This window comes from Microcaecilia unicolor, chromosome 6 (assembly GCF_901765095.1).
Source record: "Microcaecilia unicolor chromosome 6, aMicUni1.1, whole genome shotgun sequence".
Lineage (NCBI taxonomy): Eukaryota > Metazoa > Chordata > Amphibia > Gymnophiona > Siphonopidae > Microcaecilia > Microcaecilia unicolor.
The window spans coordinates 81787972-81808792 of record NC_044036.1 but is presented as its reverse complement, the minus strand read 5'-3'; the positions used below and the strand labels follow the sequence as shown (position 1 = coordinate 81808792).

The following is a 20821-nucleotide window of genomic DNA, read 5'->3' as shown; positions in this document are numbered from 1 at the left end:
ATAAACACTAATGGGTCTGCTTTACTAAACTGCGTTAGCTGGTAACCCAGCAGTTAGTGCATGCTAGCTGAAATACTAACTTCATGCGAAAGGAGAGAGAATGGGCAAGGACTGCTCATTAATTAACTTAAAGGTAATTGCTGTGCATAAACTTATCACAGTGCAGTTAATTCTGCTTGACTAGGGATAGCTAGCTGCATTGCATTTGCAGTTTAGTTTATATTTAAAATCTGTTTGTTATAAAATAGAAAAATAACTACATTGCAACCACTTAAACAGATGTGAGCAAAGAAGAGATCTCACATGAGACACTATTTATGTTATAAGACTGAAAGGACAAGTGGCATAACCAACCAACTACCTGGTGAGGTGATAGGCCTTGATTCTTATAGCTTCTCACTTCATTAGGTAAAAGCCCTTCGGCTATTAGATCACCTTCATATAGCGAACGCCCTCCTCCCCAACCTATTTATCTACCAATCTACCCAAAAGGAAAGGAACAACAAAACTGACAAAAAAAAGCTTTGAAACAGGACCTTCTCACTTCCATTCAGGCCTTAGAAGAAAGAGACTTAATACAAGGACCCCAAACTACCAAATTGCTTTTTATTAGAGCTGCAGTTCGATTAAAATTTCTAATTGTGATTAATTACATGTTTAAAATAAGGGTGGGCAATGATTAAAAATTCCTTAGCGTCCCTCTGGACCGGACCAGGATTGGACTGATGGGTTGTGCTCGCCTACCAGCAGGTGGAGACTGAGAAAAAACTCTGACTCTAGAGAGCCAATAGGAGCCTTGGTCATGTGACCTTAGCCTCAGTATTTTCTCAGTCTCCCAGCAGATAGGAAGCGAGCCCATTAGTCTCTCTCTTTATCTTTCTCTTTTAGAGGTTAATAATAAGAACTACAATGCTACCTCTTCTTCTGTGCCTAGGAATTCTCTGTTAGACGCTGGTCAGGTAGGGATTTCTTTTCCTTTCTTTCTTTTACAGCCTCTGGGGGTGTTAAACTCGGGTGTCCCCGGGTCCCTCCCCCCTTCCTCCCTATCTCCCCTATGTAGCTGGGAAGGGCTACCCTTTGTTTAGAAAGGTGTATGTCGTTGGGAGAGGCAGCCACTATGGAAAGTTAAAAGTACAAGTATTTTTTTTTCCTTCCCCAGCATTTTAAATGAGCAAGTTGTTTAAAAAAAAAAAAAGGGGAGACAATACTCAGATGGCTAACGAGCTCCATAATTGTAACGAGCAGGCTAAGCTGTTAAAAAAAAAAAAAAAAAAAAGGACAAGAATTTAATGGTGTCTGGGGTTTTTTGACGCGACATTTTCTTCCTCAGCAGTTGTTTCTCCGTTTCTGTACGCTTGGGCAGCGGGAGCCAGCTTGTTAAAAAAAAAAAAAAAAAAAGAGAAAACAGCGCGAAGCATTGTTGCTCAGTCAGACACAGCTCCGCCATGCAGAGGAGGCTACAGCATCTGCTGGATCAGCGCCGGAGTTTTGCGTTTTCTTTAGGGCCTCTTCGGATACAGTCAGCGATGTCCAGCTTGTAAAAAAAAAAAAAAAAAAAAAAGTGGTGCGAAGTGTTGGGGCTAGGCCAGACAGAGCCCTGCCAGGTTGAGGAGCCATGTTTTTATTTGTCAGCGCCGGAGCTTTGCGAAAAAGGTTAAAAAAAAATACTGTCAGCAGCGCGCAGTTGTCATAGTTGGCGCTTATAAATTTTGCTTTTCTTTCAGAGTTTCGTCGGGGCCGGTGTTGTCTCCGGATCTCGGAGCCGATTTCGCAGGCTTTTATTTCTCGGCCTTCCTGCTCTACTCCGCTTGTTGCGGAGGTGTTAGGTGCGCTGTCGGGGATTGCCTCGGGGCAAGTGGCGCGAACAGCGGCCATTTTCAGTCACCCTCCGTCGTCTCGGTCGGGGTTTTTTGTTTCTCCTGTAGGCAATGCGTCAGTTTTAAAGGGCACTTCAGCTCCAAAGTGTACTTTTTCCCATCTCTGTGCACTCTTTATCTGTAATAAAAATCCACATCGTATATGCAGGCAATACTTGGAGGAAATTCTTTTTGGGGTAAGTTCCTATATATATCTTCGCTATTAACTCTGGTCTTTTGTCATTGCCATTGATTGGGGGACAATCTGGGTCAATCTGCGTTGTCTGTTCTGGTCAATTGATTGAAACTTTCCACATAGTAACATAGTAGATGACGGCAGTAAAAGACCTGCACGGTCCATCCAGTCTGCCCAACAAGATAAGCATCTTTCTATAATAGTTCTTTTCAAGAATTTCCCTCGTTGTTTTAGGAACTTAAATTTTTCTCTATTGGCATAGAGTGGGTTGTTCTCATGCCATGGGCATATATAAGCTTTTCTTATTTTGTGAGGGACAGTCCTGTCTATTAAGCACCCAATCTCTCAGCTGCCTTAGAGGGCATGCCCTATTATACTTACTCATGACTCCTCTCTTATTGTTTCATTTAAGAATTTCTCTTAATGGCTGTAGTATTATACAGTGTTCTTTTAACAATTTAATACATTTTCTCTATAGGCATAGAGTATATTGTTTTAGTTACCATAAGAATATATAAGCTTTCTCATATTCTCTATTCTCTGAGGGACTGCCCTGTCTATCAAGCTCCCAAATTACTCAACTGCAGGCATGCTTTATTCATGTTTTTCCCTTCTTTTCCAACAGTCTTGAAGCCTCTCACTATCAGTTCACCATTGGCAAATGGTAATTTTTCTGGGTTGGTTCAGTATGCCTATACATATCATCTCCTATCCCTTCCTCTTCCTTAGAGGTCAGTCTTGTCTCCACCACCTTCTCCAAGTGGCTGTGGCACTAATTCACCTTTTTAGTTAAAGTATTTTACAAGTCTGTCTTTTTCTTTTTCTGTTTTTGTTCTATGCACCCTCACTCCAGAGCTTCCTTTCAATTGGAAGGGAACTCGCTTACTTCTTGTGCATTTAGGTCTTCGGTACATAAGTATTGCTGTAATGTGAAAGACCAAAAGTCCAGCATTCCTTTCTAAGGAGTGTGGGTTTGGTACATGTCCGTGAGGGAGGAGGCATGACCATGGTACGAGAATTGGGGAGATCCAGGGAATTAAAGGCCAGTGAATCATATGTCCATACTGAGCAAATGGTTGAACCTACTCAAAAAAAAAACAATAAATAAAAATATATAAAAATAAATAAATAAATTTTCCTGTCCAGAGCGTGCTACCAGAACTGGTGGACACCTATAGACAGAGTTTAACCAGCTATGAGACGCCACAGGGATAGGGCTGGGGTTTGCAGCCCTATTTAGGTAGTGTCCTTGGTCACCCTTCCTCTTCTCCCCAGACCCCAGAAAATTGCTAGTTTTTTGCTTAAGCATTAACCGGTCATTTTCGGCAGTACTCTTCCTTCCATTCTATTTTAGATCTAATAGGATGTTCATTGCGCTCTTAGGGTCACAATTTTTTGTATGGGGAATCCTCGGTCAGTCATGGTGACAGTTCAGCGAGGGGAGTATTTAACGGCCTTGCATATGTCAGAGGCTTAGTTTCATGTTCCTATTTGGCAGGTTCATTGCAGATTCTGGCGCTTTACGATTCTAGGTTGACATTCCTAGTTTCGTGCCCTGCTCTTCGGTCTCGCGGCAGCTATGCGCACTTTCTCCTAAGTTACGGTCGTAGTAGCAGCACCGCTCATGAAACAAGGGATCCTCGTTTTCATCCTTACCTAGACGACGGGATAATTGGAGAGAGTCTTATCAGCAGAGTTCTCAAGTCATGCACCGGGTGGTGCATTTCTTACAGTCTCTAGGTTGGGTGGTGCATGTAGCCAGGCCTCTTATTGGATCTCTCTTCAGATATCTCTAATGTTCTCCCTTTAGTCAGGTTGGCGCAGAGTCTTTTGTCTCCTCTGCAGCTTTATATTTTTCTTGGGGACCTTGAGTCTTCGGCCATTTCCTCGCTCTATTCTACAGAGTACAATTTTCCGGTCTAGTTCCCAAGAAGGACTTTTTCCCTCATCCTATTTGGAATCTCAGGGTCATCAATTGCGATTTTTAAGTATCATCTACTTATCACAAGAACGTTAGTTCAGTCATAGGGGTGCTTCGTGCAGTATACCTTTTGGCAGAAGCTTGTTTGTATATGGTATTTTCTGGGGGACCACAGCATTTCGCTTACCTGCGGGTGAAGTTTGTTCCCTTACGGACAAACAAGGCGGGGAGAGTTATGTTGGTCTTTGCCATGGCAATCGGTTCTGCCATCCACCACGGAAGAACTAACAGTATACTCTTGAGTTTGTAATCAGTGAGGCTCTTGTCATGGGTGGATATTCATTTAACTGTCTTTTCAGCTGACCATGTGGCGGCAGTCGAATCATTACAAGTCATTTTTTCTTAGTTATCTCACCCTGCATTTAAGTGAATGGACGCTCATCCTTTCAGCGTTGCTACCTCACTGCGACTCTTCAGGGCTATCTCTTTTTTGCCTTCAGCTTCACAAACATTTCTTGCTTCTTCCGTCCAGCTACACTCTTGGGGGAGACAGGGATAGACGCCATCGTTTAGCAGGGGTCTTTCTTCCATCACCTCACTAGGCGTTGTCTTATATTTATATATATATATATATATATATATATATATTCCATCTTTCATCCATACCACACTTTATTTGTTCTTATGGTTTGACTCTTTTGTGAGTTTTCTTACTTAAGAACGCATTTTTACGCTTCAGTAGTTCTTTCTATGCGGCGGTTGCATTGTTGAGCCTTGTCTCTCTTATTTGTTCATGATTCATTTTTTGTTGGCTTTTATAAAGGATTACTCTCTTTTCTTCTGCAGTTTTTTGTTTTTTCCTGTTTTTGAGGCCCGATATGGCTTCATCCTTTTGGAAGTTCTTGTTTACTTTAAGGATCTTAGTCTCACAATCTTAATCTTTCAGCTCTTGTAGGTCCTCTGTTTGGCTTGTTTTCTTCTGGTGTCCTTTACGGTTTTTTCTCTTACAGCACTGTTTTTCGGGTAGCCCTTGTTTTTTCTTTCAGGGCCTTCACCTAAACCACGGTTTTCTTTCAGGTTTTCCTCTTAAACCACTGTTTCCTGGTAGCCATAGCCTTTTTCTATAATGTTTTTCCTCTTAAAGCAGTGTTTCCTAGTAGCCATTGCAGTAAGTAGATCTATGTGTGGAGTACTCCTACAGTTGGTTACTTCTTTTCGGCCTGCTGTAGTTTCGCGTTTTCACCTTTCCCAATTGGTGTTTTTCTTATTTGTTTCGTCCTTCTAGCCAGTACACGTATGGGTTTGGTTGTTTCTAACCCGCTATATCTCTACGGATTGAGGAAATGAGAACTTCTATTTGTTTTCTCACTGAGAGGGCAGTTCCACAGAGTATTACAACATATCCCACAATTTCAGAAACGGGCCCTATTCTTACTACAGCGATTTTTGGTGCTCTCGGTGAGCATTGGTAAGATGGCCACCTACTCTTAGCTTCATTCTTTTGCTCATTGAGCCACAGTACATGTTAGTTGTTGCCAGGAGGCGGCCTATGCAGTATGAATATTTCTATGCAGTTTTCGTAGGGTCCCTCCCTTCAGATTACTGCTTTGGTACTTCCCATCAGTCCAATCCTGGTCCGGTCCAGAGGGACGCTAAGGAAGGAGAAATTAGATCTTACCTGCTAATTTGCTTTCCTTTAGTCCCTCTGGACCGGACCAGGCCCCGCCCAGGTTCTGTCCACTCTTTCGATTCTTTTATTCAGTAGCAAGTGTATCCATTCCCTTACAGTTCGTGGAACGATTAGAAAAAAAGACAAAAAAACCAGATGTTTAGATACTGCTATGTATATAAAACTTTACGAGATCCATACCACTTCTCTGGTGGTTGCTGGTGAGCTCAGTTGCTGGAATATAGATATACAACCTTAAATATGCCATACCACTTTTCTGGGGAGAATTGCTGATGAGCTCTAGTACTCGGTTTTGCCGAAGAATTTTGTGGCTGCTAGGATTCCATACGGCACAGAAGGTCTTTCTTTCTTTCCTGCTTTGTTATTCAAATACTGAGGCTAAGGTCACATGACCAGGGCTCCTATTGGCTCTCTAGAGTCAGAGTTTTTTCTCAGTCTCCACCTGCTGGTAGGCGAGCACAACCCATCAGTCCAATCCTGGTCCGGTCCAGAGGGACTAAAGGAAAGCAAATTAGCAGGTAAGATCTAATTTCTCCTTCCAATTGCGGGCGGCTGCGCAATTAAACCATTAATCGCTCGCTTGGAATGCCATGCATTTTGGCCCATAAAGTGTAATTGCAACAAAATGTAATACTCAAACTGAAAATCAATATGACACTCTTTTTATAACCCTCACCACCACCATCCTTTGGTCTAGGAAGTTTAATATTTGATGGGATGGAGGAAGGGGACTGGGGTTGTACTGAGAGAGAGGGAGGGAAATGAAGGAAGAAAATTTATGGTTGTAGCTGTGCTGGGAGGCAGTGGGGGAGGGGGGAGAGAAAAGTGCCAGGACCTTCAGGGAAATACTTTTTTGCTACAGTTAAAGCATAAGTAGTGTAGTGCAGTGTTTCCCAAGTGGGTCCTGGGGTACCCCCTTCCCAGTCAGAGAAATGCATTAGGGTTGACATGTAAAGCCTGATGGTCCACCCTAGAGCACATAGTCAGTAGCACTTAACTGGATAGTAGCATTGAACATATACTATGACTGCAGTATCAGGTTAGTGCTGGAGCAGTCCAGTGATGGAATGTGTGTGGAGCCATTACTTGCCCTGTTAGCAGTGATTTTTTTTTTTTAATTTGGGTACCGGTCTGATTATTGGCCTTCCCAGATATTCCCTGCCAGTGTCTGGAATAGGCCCAGCACTGAATATCTGTATCAAATTCAGCTGGCAGTGGTCAGTGCCTTTAAAAACATTGATAGTCACTATCTGAATATTGGGGGAGAGGGGGGAATTGTATTTTAAAAATGAATTCAAGTTACTTGAAGATGAATATCTTCAAATATAATTTAGTTGAACGTTCTCATTTTAATATTGTGCAGGTTTCGTTGCTTTTGCAGTTATCTGTATTGAATGTTAATTAAATCAAACATTCTCCTTCTTTTTAAGTTTAAAATGCCAGCAAGGACTTTTGGTAGATTTTTCTGCATTTCCACAGAGGTTTATAGAACTTCTTCAACATTGCATACAGGAGCAAAGCAAAGATATACCAAGGTAAGTGTCGCTCTTCCCTTCATGATCCAGGATTTGTACAGGGCATGCTGGGAGCCTCCCATCATACCTGTGTTTTGCTTAAAACAAAACTTATAACTGTAAGGGTAGTAAGATAAGCACAGATACAAAATTTTACTTATTGTATAGCAGTAATTGTCTTCTTTTTTTGTTTTGTTGTTGTTTCATGTTTGATATTGTCATGTTTTTTTTCACCATCTTGAACTTTCTACATAGACAAGCAGGATCACTACTTTAACACAAGTGAACAGACATCACCTGGACGGAGCCTAAGTTGAGTTCTGTCTCAGAAAATTCTTAACCTTTCCAGGCCTCTGCAGATGTAGGGTTCTGTTACTTTAGTCTTATCCTTAACCCACAGTCATGGTCATTCAGGTCCAACCTTAACACTAAAGTTCAGTCAGTATTTCTAAAGCTGAATAATTAGCAGAATTAGTATTTTCCATGCCGGATAGTTAAGGCTTTAAGCGCAGCTGAAAATGTTGAAAAAAAGAAAAAATGTCTGTCATGGGGACACACTATGTGTCCATTGTATGGGGGCTAAATTGCAATAGCATGTAAGATTAGAAGCCAGACGCTGAAGGAACATCTGAAAGAAGAGCAGCAATCTTTGGACAGGTTTGCAGCCACAAAGAAGCAATAAAGTAAAATCTTAAAAAAAAAAAAAATCTGCAAATATGCCCTCACTGACTTTCTAATGAAGCACTAGAAGTTCTTACGTAGGAGAAGACCATCTTGTGCTTCTGCTTGAATCAAATGGCACTCTACTGCTCTTCCAACAGTTTTCCCCCTGGTAACAGAGACTCCTCCCTGGAGACTAGTAAGACATGAGAAGAGGAAAGGGCTTTCCTGACTGTGCCTTTGTGCCAAAGGCTGTTCTTTCATATCAAACTATATAGAGATGGATTTCCTGGCTGGGCTTTCCTGAGTAAGAAGCTCCTCCCATCTAGTCTCGAAGTGGCATCAAAATGAAAAAGAAATCTGTGTGCCAATAATACCAAAACTGATGCTCTAAGCCCCATGTCTCTTCTCATAAACAAAGCAAAGGACACTAAAGGAGCAGCTTTGAATTAAAAAATAAAACAAAAAAAACAAAAACAGTTCTAATATTCTGTCCAACATTTCCATGTAACTTCATTGAGTGTCCCCTAATCTTTGTACTTTTTGAAAGAGTAAAAAATCAATTCACTTTTACACGTTCTACACCACTCAGGCTTTTGTAGACCTCTGTCTTACCTCCCCTCAGCTGGAATTCTTAAAGGAATAGTACGAGTGTAATTAATCCAGATCTCTATCTCCAGCTTAGCAGTGCAGTTGGTCACCCTGAAAGTATCTAGGGATTCAGACTAGTCTTATTCATACTTCTCTCCTTCAGCTAAGAAACTTACACACTAGTCTCGAGTTAAGAATCTGGGAACCTGGGAATCTGTCACTCTAACAACAAAAAAAGCACAAATGGGCCTCCATGGATGGGACAAATCTAGGGTCCTTTAATGAAAAGACTGTTGATTGTTCCATCCTTGGAATCCTGTTTGTGCTTTTTTTTTTTTTTTTTGCTGTTCTTGTTTGTATACTTCTGAACCCTCTCTTTTGCCACTTAATCTGTCACTCTAAACCTGCTGCAGTTGCCTTGGCATATTATTCGCCATCTCTGCAGCAATCAAAAAAATAAATCTCAACTTGGTTATATCATATCCTAAATTCTCCAGGAATTTATGGATTCCAAGCAGGAGAGGCAAAATGAAGGAATAGAGAGATGAGAAGCAAAGGTAGAGCGAAGAGCACAGGATGGGGTATAGGGGAAATAAAGGCTGAGAGGTAAGAGGAGATACCAGAATCGAGAAATGCACTAAAGAGAATTTTAAATTGTACACTGAAGGGAATTGGAAGCCAGTGATGCTGGGCAAGTAGAGGGGAAATATGATTGGATTTGTGGGCATGAGTAAGAAGGCAGAAGTATTTTTGAACAGGCTGAAGGCGGGTGAGGGAAGCTTTAGGAAGACCGGCTAGGATTATATTACAGTAGTGTGTATGTGTGAGGAAACCAAGGAGCATAAGAGTAGCACTAGAGACCCACAAATGTGGGATCGTAAGCCCCGCCCCCTAGAATTGATGTATGCACTCGTTTCCAATATCATTGCTAGTCCCTTGCAATGCACAGCATGCACATAAGGAGCGAGACATGCTCCTTAGTGCACTCCTTTGTGTCCATCTTAAAATGCTGGTTACTCTGGTGCTTGGTTTACTGTTTTCCATTTTCCTATTTGTTTCTAAATGGCTAGTCATGCCTGGGGCATAGCCTATCCTAGTACACTGGACCTTTTGGCCTACCCCCATAATTCCTTTTCCAGGCCTAAAAGTCTTCATCCTGTTTCTCTAGTGTCTTCAGCTTTAGATTTTAATCCTTTCAAGAGGACTACATTGCGATTTGGCTTCTTAAATGTTTAATTTATGAAAGGTAAGCAATTGTTTGTTAAAGATCTAATATAGAGGCATGTAATTTTGATTTTCTTTTTCTGTTTAAGCTAGACTTGCCTCCTACTGTAGAATTTGAACTAGCCCATTTAACCCAGGTGACCTCATTGGATTACTCTTGCCTTCACAGTTCTTGTCAGGGAAGAAGAGAGGGAAGGGAAATGGGACTTAATATACCGCCTTTCTGAGGTTTTTGCAACTACATTCAAAGCGGTTTACATGTATTCAAGTACTTATTTTGTACCAGGGGCAATGGAGGGTTAAGTGACTTGCCCAGAGTCACAAGGAGCTGCAGTGGGAATCGAAATCAGTTCCCCAGGATCAAAGTCCACTGCACTAACCACTAGGCTACTCCTAGCCTAGTGGTTCATTCTGATCTTATTCTTAATATTATTACGCTTTCATTGAATCAAACTCCTGTTTTAGAATCCTTAGTGTTCCATATTCCATTACAACAGCTTTTAGTTTATCTTCCGCTTCCGGTTATGTGCAGTACTTTCAAACTTTTTTTTCTCATACTTTGAAGCCTGCAGTTCTGATAATCTTAGGCAATTTCAAAATTCATTGGGATGATCCATTAGCATCTTTTACTTCTGAACTTTTAACATTATCACAAGATCTTGGATTAGCACAAATGATGACCACTCCAACTCATGTAAAAGGGCATACTTTGGACAATATTCTCTTTTCCTCTTTCTTGTCAACCAGATCTTGTATCTCCATCCTTTTCAATTCTCTGGACTGATTATAAATTACTCTTTCCATTTACTTGGAGCCTATCTTATTAATCAGGACCTTGTATGTCCTATCCCCCATAGACTTCACCGGACTGACTCGGGACAATTTTATGAATTTTTTTCTGGAATTCACTACCTTCAACAAACAAAACAGCGAAGATGTCTCTGATCTTTTCCGCTTGACTTTGTTTCAAGCATTGTTTAATGCGATAGCATCAGGAAAGAGACACACATTCCTTCTACAATTTGGATAGTATAAGAAGTCAGCATACGGTGAGAAGACTCCTGATGCAGGCCTGAACAGCCCAAATACAGCTGTGTCGAGTCCCTTTCTCCCTGCTATCCTTTGGTTAATAAAGTTTATTTTTTAATTTTCACAACCAAAGTGTCTTCCCCCCCACCTTTTTTTATATGATTTTTATTATATTTTTAAATACAAATTTGAAGATTTTTTTATATATTCTTGTTTCAATTTTTTATTTTTATTATTTTTGTCAGTCATCTTCGCTGTTTTGTTTGTTGTTTCTTGCGAAGACTGGTTTCTTCTGTTTTTTTGTAATTCACTACCTTCAAACAGGCCTCACTCAAAGACCATAGTCAATTATGGGATGCTACTTTAGTTAATATATATGAGATCTTAGCCCCTCAAACAGGTTTTGTAAACTCTTGCAGGTGGTCACATGATCCTTGGATTAATTTTTCTCTCCTGTTGTTGAAACATCAATTACGAAACAAAAAAAATACCAATGGAGGCACACGTATCTAGGCTATACTTCAGGCCTAGAAATCATTGACCTATATCTGTAAACCATTTTGAAAACGAAAAAGACCTATTTTTCTTCCACATCTTGAAGGCCTCACATTTGGCTGCATGAAGTTATTTGGTTCCATTAAAGCTTCTACAGCCCCTCAAGATCCCATTTCATTGAGTTTGGTGAAATGTCAGGTTACTGAGAATCTGAAACTGGGTAAGGTACCTATTACCTGGAAAAAGACCCACATATGTCTGAAACAAAAAGGTCTTAAACTTTGAGATTGTGATGCCAGTAACTACCGACCAATTTCCAATGTACCTTTCTTGTCCAAAATAACTGAAACCATTGTTTTAGATTGTTTTTTTTCCGGAAAATCCTCCAACTATGTTGTTCATCCTAATCAAGCTGGGTTCAGAAAAGGCCACAGCACTAAAACAGCTCTTTTAGGGCTTACTACAATTTTTTCCCCACTTTAAATTTTTAATGTAATAATTCTGTAAGTCATTTTCGCAAAGAGCACATCCTGCTCACATTTGCCCACGCAGGGGCCATCATTTGCTGGACTATAACATCTTGAACTAGCTTATCAACTATTTCCTTGTCATCAAGCAGATGCAGCCATTACAGATGGGTTGTGTCCATCAACCAGCAGAGGGTGATAGAGAGCACACTTTTTTCAGTGCCTCATACCAGCTTGCTGCACTGCCTCTCTTCAGTATTCTCTATCTCCCCTAGCAGAGTGGCTGCAGCTTCTTCGAGCTCCATCTAAAATCTGCCTGGAGGTTGCTCCTGTGCTTTTGCCAGTTGTTAGCAGGGGTGTTGGAGGCTATAGCAGCTTCACTTTAAAGGCACATAGGTTCGCCCTTTCCCTGCCTTACCCATACCTCCGTGGATGTGGACACATTGCTTAGCTTTCCCTGTCCTTCCCCACCAACAGTGGATGCAGGCACATAGGTTCACCCTTTCCCTGTCTTTCCCACTCACCTGAGCCTCCGGAGTTCTATTTACCTCTGCTTTCCTCACAGCGTTAAAAAAAAAAAAAAAGAGAACAGAGGTTTTTCCTTGCCTTTTTCTGTGGGACCGGAGCTGTGATACTCGGTCCAGTGAGGTAAGAGTGTTTTCTGACTTCTCTGGGGTGGGCCCGCGATCAGGGCGATTTTGAATTTTACCGCCGTTTTCGGCGATGGCTACGGAGACAGTAAAGCGCTGTTCCAAGTGTGGCAAGCGCAGATCAGCAGCGGGGCTCTGTAAATCGTGCTGTACAGACGTTAGAGCCGGCCCGAGCATGGCGAGCGACGATTCTTCGCGCTCTGAGCTGGCAGCGAACGCCATTTTGAATTTACCACATGGCGCGACCTCCGCTGAGACGGAGAGTCCTGAGCCCGGGGGGAGGCCTCGGAGTGAGGCTGGTATGGGAGCTACTGGCAGAGATCCGGGTGCCCAGGGTGAGTTTTTCTCCCCTGATTTTGTCTTATTAATGCATAAAACATACATGCTTAAAAGAGCTCTCCCACAAAGCCCGGCACGGGCCTCTTCTAATGCCCCCCCCAGTGGTTTCTAGCCTGGGTATGCCCTTTGAGGCGTTATTCCCTGATAATTGGCAGAATATGAAGTGCAGAAGGGCTCATTCCCCTTCAGAGAGTGCTGCACCTCCTCCCCCCCCCCCCCCCTTGGTCGGGCTGCGAGGATTCAGAGGACTCTGGCAGGCCGTCATGGTCTGAGGAGCCAGAGTCTGGTGCAGAAGTGACTCAGGATCTGGACGATCCTTCCACGGTGAGGATTTTCCACCGTGATGAGCTGCCAGCGCTTATTTCTGATGCCCTGCAGGCTCTCTCTATTGAGGACCCTGCCAGTGGCACAGCCTCCTCTGTGAATCCTAGGATGGCTAGTACCAAAAAGCCTGCTCGAGCCTTTTCTTTGCATGACTCCATCCAAGAGCTTATTTCGGCTCAATGGGCTGACCCCGAGGGACCTTTGAAAGTTTCCAGGGCTATGGGGCAATTATACCCTCTGAGTGAGGAGCATATGGCTCGCTTTGCTATGCCTAAAGTGGATGCCCTAGTCACAGCTGTGACACGAACTACCCTCCCTGTTGAAGGAGGTGTTGCCCTGAAGGATATTCAAGACCGTAGACTGGAATCAGCACTTAAACGGTCATTTGAAATTGCAGGTCTCACTATTCGGGCGTCTGCATGCAGTTGTTATGCTGCTAGAGCCTGTCTGGCTTGGTTGCAACAGGCAGTGGAACAGCCCGATGATGGAGTGGAGCCCTTTTCAGATGTGGCTCCGCGGATGGAGTCGGTCTTTTCCTTTCTTGCTGACGCCCTTTATCATATTGTCAGAGCTTCGGCTAAACACATGGCAGTAGCAGTGGCGGCTCGCCGTCTTCTTTGGCTACGGCATTGGGCGGCGGACATGGCCTCTAAGCAAAGGTTGGTGAAGTTGCCCTTTCAAGGCCTTCTCCTGTTTGGTGAGGAGTTGGAGAAAATTGTGAAGGGCTTGGGTGAGGCTAAACCCCAGCGCTTGCCCGAAGATAGACCTCGGCCTTCCTCTAAGGGTGCGGCGGTCCACTCCTCTTACAGACCTCGCTTCCGTGAAGCTCGAAGGTACCGCCCGGGGCGTTCTGCTGGGTTCACTTCTCGTGCCCGTTTTCAGCAGAGGAACTCCTTTCGCTTGGACAAACGTTCCACAGCCACTGGCTCAAGGCCTGGAGTTCAGGGGCGACCCTCTCAATGACGGTGCGCCAGCCCTCTCCTCGAGTCCTGTTATCGGATGTCTTTCCCTCTTTGCCGAGGAGTGAGCCAACATTTCCTCAGATCAGTGGGTCTTGGACCTGATCAGAGACGGTTACAGAATAGAATTTGATGCCCCTGTAAGAGACGTGTTTGTGGAGTCCCGATGCGGTTCTGCCGCCAAACAGGCGCCGGTAGAGGAGACTTTACAAGGTCTGATTCAGATAGGAGCCGTGTCCCCGGTACCTCCCGCCGAACACGGCTGCGGCCGCTACTCCATCTACTTTGTGGTGCCGCGAAAAGGAGGGTCGTCTTGCCCTATTCTGGACTTAAAAGAATTAAGCAAGTCCCTGAGAGTGTGGCATTTTCACATGGAAACCCTGCGCTCCGTCATTGCAGCGGTACAGCCAGGAGAGTTTCTCACGTCTCTGGACCTGAAAAAAGCTTACTTGCACATTCCAATTTGGCCCCCGCACCAGATGTTTCTGAGGTTTGTGGTAATGGGAAAGCATTTCCAGTTCCGGGCCTTGCCTTTTGGCCTCGCCACAGCTCCCCGCACCTTTTCGAAGGTTATGGTGGTAGTAGCTGCCTTTCTAAGGTGAGAGGGTATTCGGGTTCACCCGGACGACTGGCTCATTCGAGCAAACTCTGCTGCAGAGAGTCAGCATGTAACAGCCAGAGTGGTCTCAGTACTTCAATCTCTGGGCTGGGTCGTCAATTTGGCCAAAAGTCACCTGACCCCCTCGCAGTCTCTAGAATATTTGGGGGCCAGGTTCGACACAGCCTCGGGGTATGTGTTACCTACCCGAGCAAAGGCGGTGCAAGCTTCAGAATCAGGTCCGTCTGCTCCTGAGGATGCCCTCGCCCGCGAGCTTGGGACATTGTCCAGCTGCTTGGATCGATGACGGACACCATGGAACTGGTGCCCTGGGCGAGAGCGCACCTGAGACCTCTACAGTATGCTTTACTCCAAAGATGGTCTCCAGTATCTCAGGATTACCAATGCAGACTCTCTTGGCTCCCTGCGGCCCGACTCAGCATGGAGTGGTGGCTCTCAGACAGCATGCTGCGGCGAGGAATGCCGCTGGCACTCCCCGATTGATGCCTAGTGGTGACAGATGCTAGTCTGAAAGGCTGGGGCGCACATTGCAAGGGGAAGCATGCCCAGGGTCTATGGACACCCGAGGAGTCCTAGAGTTGAAAGCGGTGTTTCAGGCGCTTCTGGCCTTTCAAGTGACCCTGGAAGGATTGGCTGTCAGAGTGATGTCGGACAACACGACAGCAGTGGCCTACATAAATCGACAAGGCGTCACTCAGTGCAGAGCTCTAGCCGCACAGGCCAAACAAATTTGCCACTGGGCCGAGCTGCATCTACAGTTTCTGTCGGCAGCTCACATTGTAGGCCAGAGCAACGTGCAAGCCGATTATCTAAGCAGGCATCAGATCGATCCAGCGGAGTGGGAACTAGCAGACGAAGTATTCCTGCAGATCTGTGCCAAGTGGGGCAAGCCCGTGATGGATCTAATGGTGACAAGCTCCAATGCCAAAGTCCCGTGCTTCTTCAGCAGACGGAGAGATCCTCACGTGGCGGGGTTGGATGCCTTGGCTCAACCCTGGCCTCCGGGCCTACTGTATGTGTTCCCTCCGTGGCCCTTGTTAGGGCGAGTGCTCCTGCGGATTCGGCTGCATCCAGGAGAAGTGGTTCTCGTCGCCCCGGATTGGCCCAGGAGGCCTTGGTATGTGGACCTCCGACAGATGCTTGTAGAGGATCCCCTTCAGTTACCTCTGGTTCCCAACCTGTTGTCACAGGGTCCGGTGACCATGGAGGACGCCGGCCAATTTGGTCTTATGGCCTGGCGATTGAGAGGGCGCAATTGAGAGGCAGAGGCTATTCCAATAAAGTAATTACCACTCTCCTGCAAGCCCGCAAGCATTCCAGTTCCGTGGCTTATGCCAGGATTTGGCGCCAGTTTGAAGTCTGGTGTGCTTCCAGAGAGATCACACCCCTGCGGGCTCCTGTCTCGCCGATTCTGGACTTTTTGCAGGATGGTGTACAAAAAGGCTTGGCCTATAATTCCCTGCGGGTGCAAGTGGCAGCATTGGCCTCCCTGCGTGGCAAGGTTGAAGGCGTGTCTTTAGCTGCTCATCCGGATGTGGCACGGTTTCTTAGAGGGGTGCTTTGGCTCCGTCCTCCCATGCGTGCGCCTTGTCCAGCTTGGAACCTGGAGCTAGTGCTGAAGGCCCTTCAGGGTGCTCCCTTTGAACTGCTTTGGCGTGCTTCAGAGAAAGATTTGACACTGAAGGCCGTCTTGTTAATGGCCATTACTTCGGCGAGACGGGTGTCAGAGCTCCAGGCGCTGTCCTGTAGAGACCCTTTTCTGCAGTTTTCAGAGTCTGGGGTCACGGTTCGGACCGTGCCTAGGGTGGTTTCAGCGTTTCACCTAAACCAACCTATTTTCTTGCCCTTCTCTGTCGAGGAGGAGTTTCCAGAATCTTTTGGGCAATTGCACCTGTTGGACGTGCGCAGGACTCTGCTGCAGTATCTGCGAGTTACTAACTTTTTCAGGACCTCTGATCATCTGTTTGTTTTGCTATCAGGTCCTCGCAGAGGGTCTCCAGCGTCTAAAGCCACTATTGCCCACTGGCTTAAAGAATCTATCTTTTCAGCTTATTTGCTTGCCGGCCGGCCTCCACCTGATGCCTTTAAGGCGTATTCCACTAGAAGAATTTCCTCTTCTTTGGCTGAAACTGGAGCACACTCTCTTCAAGAGATTTGTAGTGCATCAACATGGGCTTCTAAGCTCTCTTTTGCCCGACATTACAGGCTGGATGTGGCTGCCAAGAGGGACGCACATTTTGGAGCGCAAGTGCTGGCGCGTGGTGTGGCTTGTTCCCACCCTATCTAGGGATTGCTTTGATACATCCCATCTGTAATGGCTGCATCTGCTTGATGACAAGGAAGGGAAAATTAGGTTCTTACCGTGATAATTTTCTTTCCTTTAGTCATAGCAGATGCAGCCATGATCCCTCCCTGTCTGATGCTATCTGCTGTAAATCTATTTCAGGTTCTGTTCGTGTTTCCTGGAGATTCCGTCCTTGGGAGAAAGTCGGAAAACAGTCTTCAGGATTCTTGTTCAATTAAAGGAGGATGACTTAATTCCCTCCAGTTTCAGGTTTTGGAGGATGAGTTTATTCCCTCCGGGAGGATGAGTTTATTCTCTCCAGTTATGTCTCATTGGAGGATGAGTTTATGCCCTCCGGGAGGATGTTTCATTCCCTCCATTCTGAGTTAATGCCCTTTGTTGTAGGGCCATTGTTCGCTGTGAGGAAAGCTTATGTTATTCCCATTGCGGTTTGCCATACTGCTTTGGAAGCTTCAAATACTGAAGAGAGGCAGTGGAGCAAGCTGGTATGAAGCACTGAAAAAAGTGTGCTCTCTATCTCCCTCTGCTGGTTGATGGACACAACCCATCTGTAATGGCTGCATCTGCTATGACTAAAGGAAAGAAAATTATCACGGTAAGAACCTAATTTTCCCATACATTTCTCCACAACACATGTTATCAAAATAGTCCCATAAACAGTATCCGCTCCCTAGACAAACCGTGCGCCCATCACCATCACCTCTCCCGCCCTACCAACCACATCCAACCCCTGCTCAACTTGAGAATGCCCCCTGATTCTTTGGGACAAGCTCTCTCTCCCTCTCCCCTCCCCCGCCACCTCCTATAATACTCCACCATTCTAAATGCATGTCAGTCACTGTTGTAATCGAGCCCATCCGCCTTTATGTCGCAGTACCTCCTTCCTGCGGTATGCCGTTAGGCGCTCCATTTGTATTAACTGACCCAATTTGCAGTTCCAATCACCCAATGTTGGGGAGTCTGCCCTCTTCCAATGCTGTGCTATGAGGCACTTAGCTGCTGCCAACCCCCAGCGCAGTCATTTACGCTCCTCCCAAGAATCCCTCTCATTATGTAAGCCTAAGAGGCACACCAAAGGACTGCACACCAAAGAAGATCCAATCAACTTTACCAACGCCTTCATGACAGCCTGCCAAAAGGGCACCACCCTGGGACATGTCCACCATATATGTAAAAATGATCCCAATTGAGATTTACACCTCCAGTATAGACCCGAAGTACCCGGGTACATCCACTGCAGCCTCTCCGGTGTGTAATACCATCTAGTGAGATCTTTATATGCATTTTCCTGCACCAAAACACACACCGAAGCTTTCTGAACCTCCCCACAAATAGCTTCCCACTCCTGATCGGAAAAATTGCAATTTAAATCTGCTTCCCAAGCCCCCTGAAAGCTAAATGGTCTGGGATCCCATCCCCGAAAAAATTTATATATCACTGATATAGGTCTTGGCACTCTCCTCAATAAAAGCTACAGGTTTTCCAGACTTTCCATCTCTTGAGGGTTCTCCCCCCTCCAACTTAATGTCCCCACAAAATGTTGTATCTGCAAATAAGAAAACATATCCCCACCAGGCAGGCCATACCTGGAGCGTAGCATCTCAAAACTCTCCACTCTTACCCCCCTGCAGCACAGCTTGGAAACTCAATATACCCACCTGTTCCCACCGCACACATATAAAGTTTTCTTTCCCCGCCCCAAATTTCGGTTCCCATTGCAAGGGCGCAAATATAGATACCCTATCTGTCTGTCCGCACTTCTCCCCACAATACCACTAGATGTCTCAACGGATTTTGTATCCCAGCTAAAATCACTCCCGTGCCTTCAGTAGTCCACAAATAGGAACTCAATGGCTTATGAGGGCTATATGACAGCTCCACCTGGCTAGCTGGCTTTATTTTCCCCCTCTCCCAATCCAGAATCATCCGCAGTTGAGCATCATAATAATACCACTCAATATTGGGCACCGCCCTGCCCCCCCCCCTCTCAGGAGCCCCCACAACACTCGTCCCGCCAAACGGGGATGTCTGCCCGCCAAAATAATTAAACTGTGACAAAAAACCCTGCAGTTGTTTAAGTGTCCGTCTCGGAACCACCACTGGCAGTGCCTGAAACAAAAATAAGAACCTAGGCAGCACATTCATCTTCACTACTGCCATGCGCCCCCACCAAGAAAGCCACAATCCTTTCCTTCGGGATAGCTCCACCCGAATTTGGTCTATGATCTTCCCATAATTGAGATTATACACCCTTCCCAGGTCCTTGGGAATCTGAATCCCCAAATACTGAATATGATGCTTTGCCCATTTGAAAGCATACAGTGCTCTCAATCTACTCTCCTCCATGTGGGTTAAAGAAATTCCCAACAGCTCACTTTTATCCATATTAACCTTTAAACCAGCATATCTTTCAAACTCCCTAAGGATCTCCAACACCGTAGGTAGCGTCTGCTCAGGATCCACCACATAAAGTAGCACATCATCAGCAAACAAAGCAATAAAGTAGTATATGCAGATTTCTCATGCATGTTCAGGTTGTGGGTATTCTGAAAATTTGTTTAGCTAGATGAGTCTCAACAGCTGGGTTAAGAACCACTGTGCTGTAATAGCTGTTGGTCAGTTGCTGAAGAATCATACATAAGATGTCAATATTCCGAGTATATATGGCAATTGTATATTAATATTTCTCTCCTTTTTTTTTCTAGATTTTTGCTACAGTTGGTTTCTCCAGCATCAGTATTAGATCACACACCTGCCTTTTTGAATGTGATTGAGACAAACCCATTTAAGCATCTCACTCATCTGTCATTAAAACTTCTGCCAGGAAATGATGCGGAAATAAAAAAATATTTAGCAGCCTGTCTGAAGTGTGTTAAGGTAAGGTGAGGATTTGGTTTCAATAGTTTGGCAGAGCTTTACTTGGATGTGCCTTATAGATGTGACTGTGTTCATAAACTGTTTTGTAAACAGTTAGTACAAGATCTGTGTAAATGTACATTACTGGGGATGTGAACCTTACATTTTGAGGTGGCAGAGAACTAGAAATCTGAAACTGCTTTTGTTAATAGGAGAAGATATCCATTTGTTAATCCAGTTTTCCTCTCAGTTATAAATGTTATCTATAAAATAGGTTAGATGTGTATATTTTATTTTAGTCTCTCAAGGTAAGAGAGCTTGTGAATTTTGTCTGACTTGATAGGCATACTGCCTTCTAATTTTTGTTTTTTTTTAATGCTATGCTTAGTGTAAGGGTTTCAGACATGTTCCTATCTAGTTACGTTGGCTAGAAGATCGGTAGTTTCCTGGTAGGAATGATTTACTGATCAATGTTTGTGACTTATCCTGGAACAGTTGAACAGTAGCTATTGCGTCTAATCTGAGCGGAGTAGAGTGAGCTCTGGTGAAGTCATTGTAGTCTTTCACAGGTATTTATGCTGTTGGATAAGCTACAGTGATAGCTTCTGGTTGTATTTTCCTTCAGGTGGGTAGGAAAGCTGATCTGAGAATCCTTTCTAGCAAGGTGGAATTTACAAGATCTGCTTACATTGGAAGCGTCCAGTGACTCACAATGTTCAGAAAATTGCAAAATACTTAAAGGAAAAATCTTATTTACCTCTCTTCCTCCCATGATTTTGCTTGGTACATGCCTGATAATATTGAATCAGGTGTGACAATCCAGCACTTGACCTTTTTCCTAAAGTGTATAGTTATTAGTTGTATGTATCTGATGCAGTTCTATTTGTTGTCTTTCCAAGAAAAGTCGCAAACCAAAGGTGCAATGATTGGAGAAAAAAAACATTTAAGAAAATCACAGAAGTTTAAAATATGTAAACATCAAGTTGCATTAAAAAAACATGAAAATAAAATTCAAAGGCTCAGCAAAACAGATATTGGAATCCTTGTTAAAAAGGCAGGTTTCAACACACCAAAACTATTTTTTTTTTCTAATCTCGATTCATTTGGAATAGACTCCCATAATTTA

The 20821-nt window shown here is 44.4% G+C and overlaps 1 protein-coding gene across 2 annotated transcripts in view; it reads left to right on the top strand.

Annotated features, from left to right (window-relative positions):
* Positions 1-20821, top strand: part of SASS6 (SAS-6 centriolar assembly protein) — a 116435-nt gene that overhangs the window by 27432 nt on the left and 68182 nt on the right. For both annotated transcript variants that reach the window (XM_030207597.1, XM_030207596.1), the window contains exons 4-5: positions 7094-7198; positions 19545-19716. In XM_030207597.1, coding sequence (XP_030063457.1) covers positions 7094-7198; positions 19545-19716 — 277 coding nt within the window. The remainder of the gene's footprint in view (positions 1-7093; positions 7199-19544; positions 19717-20821) is intronic.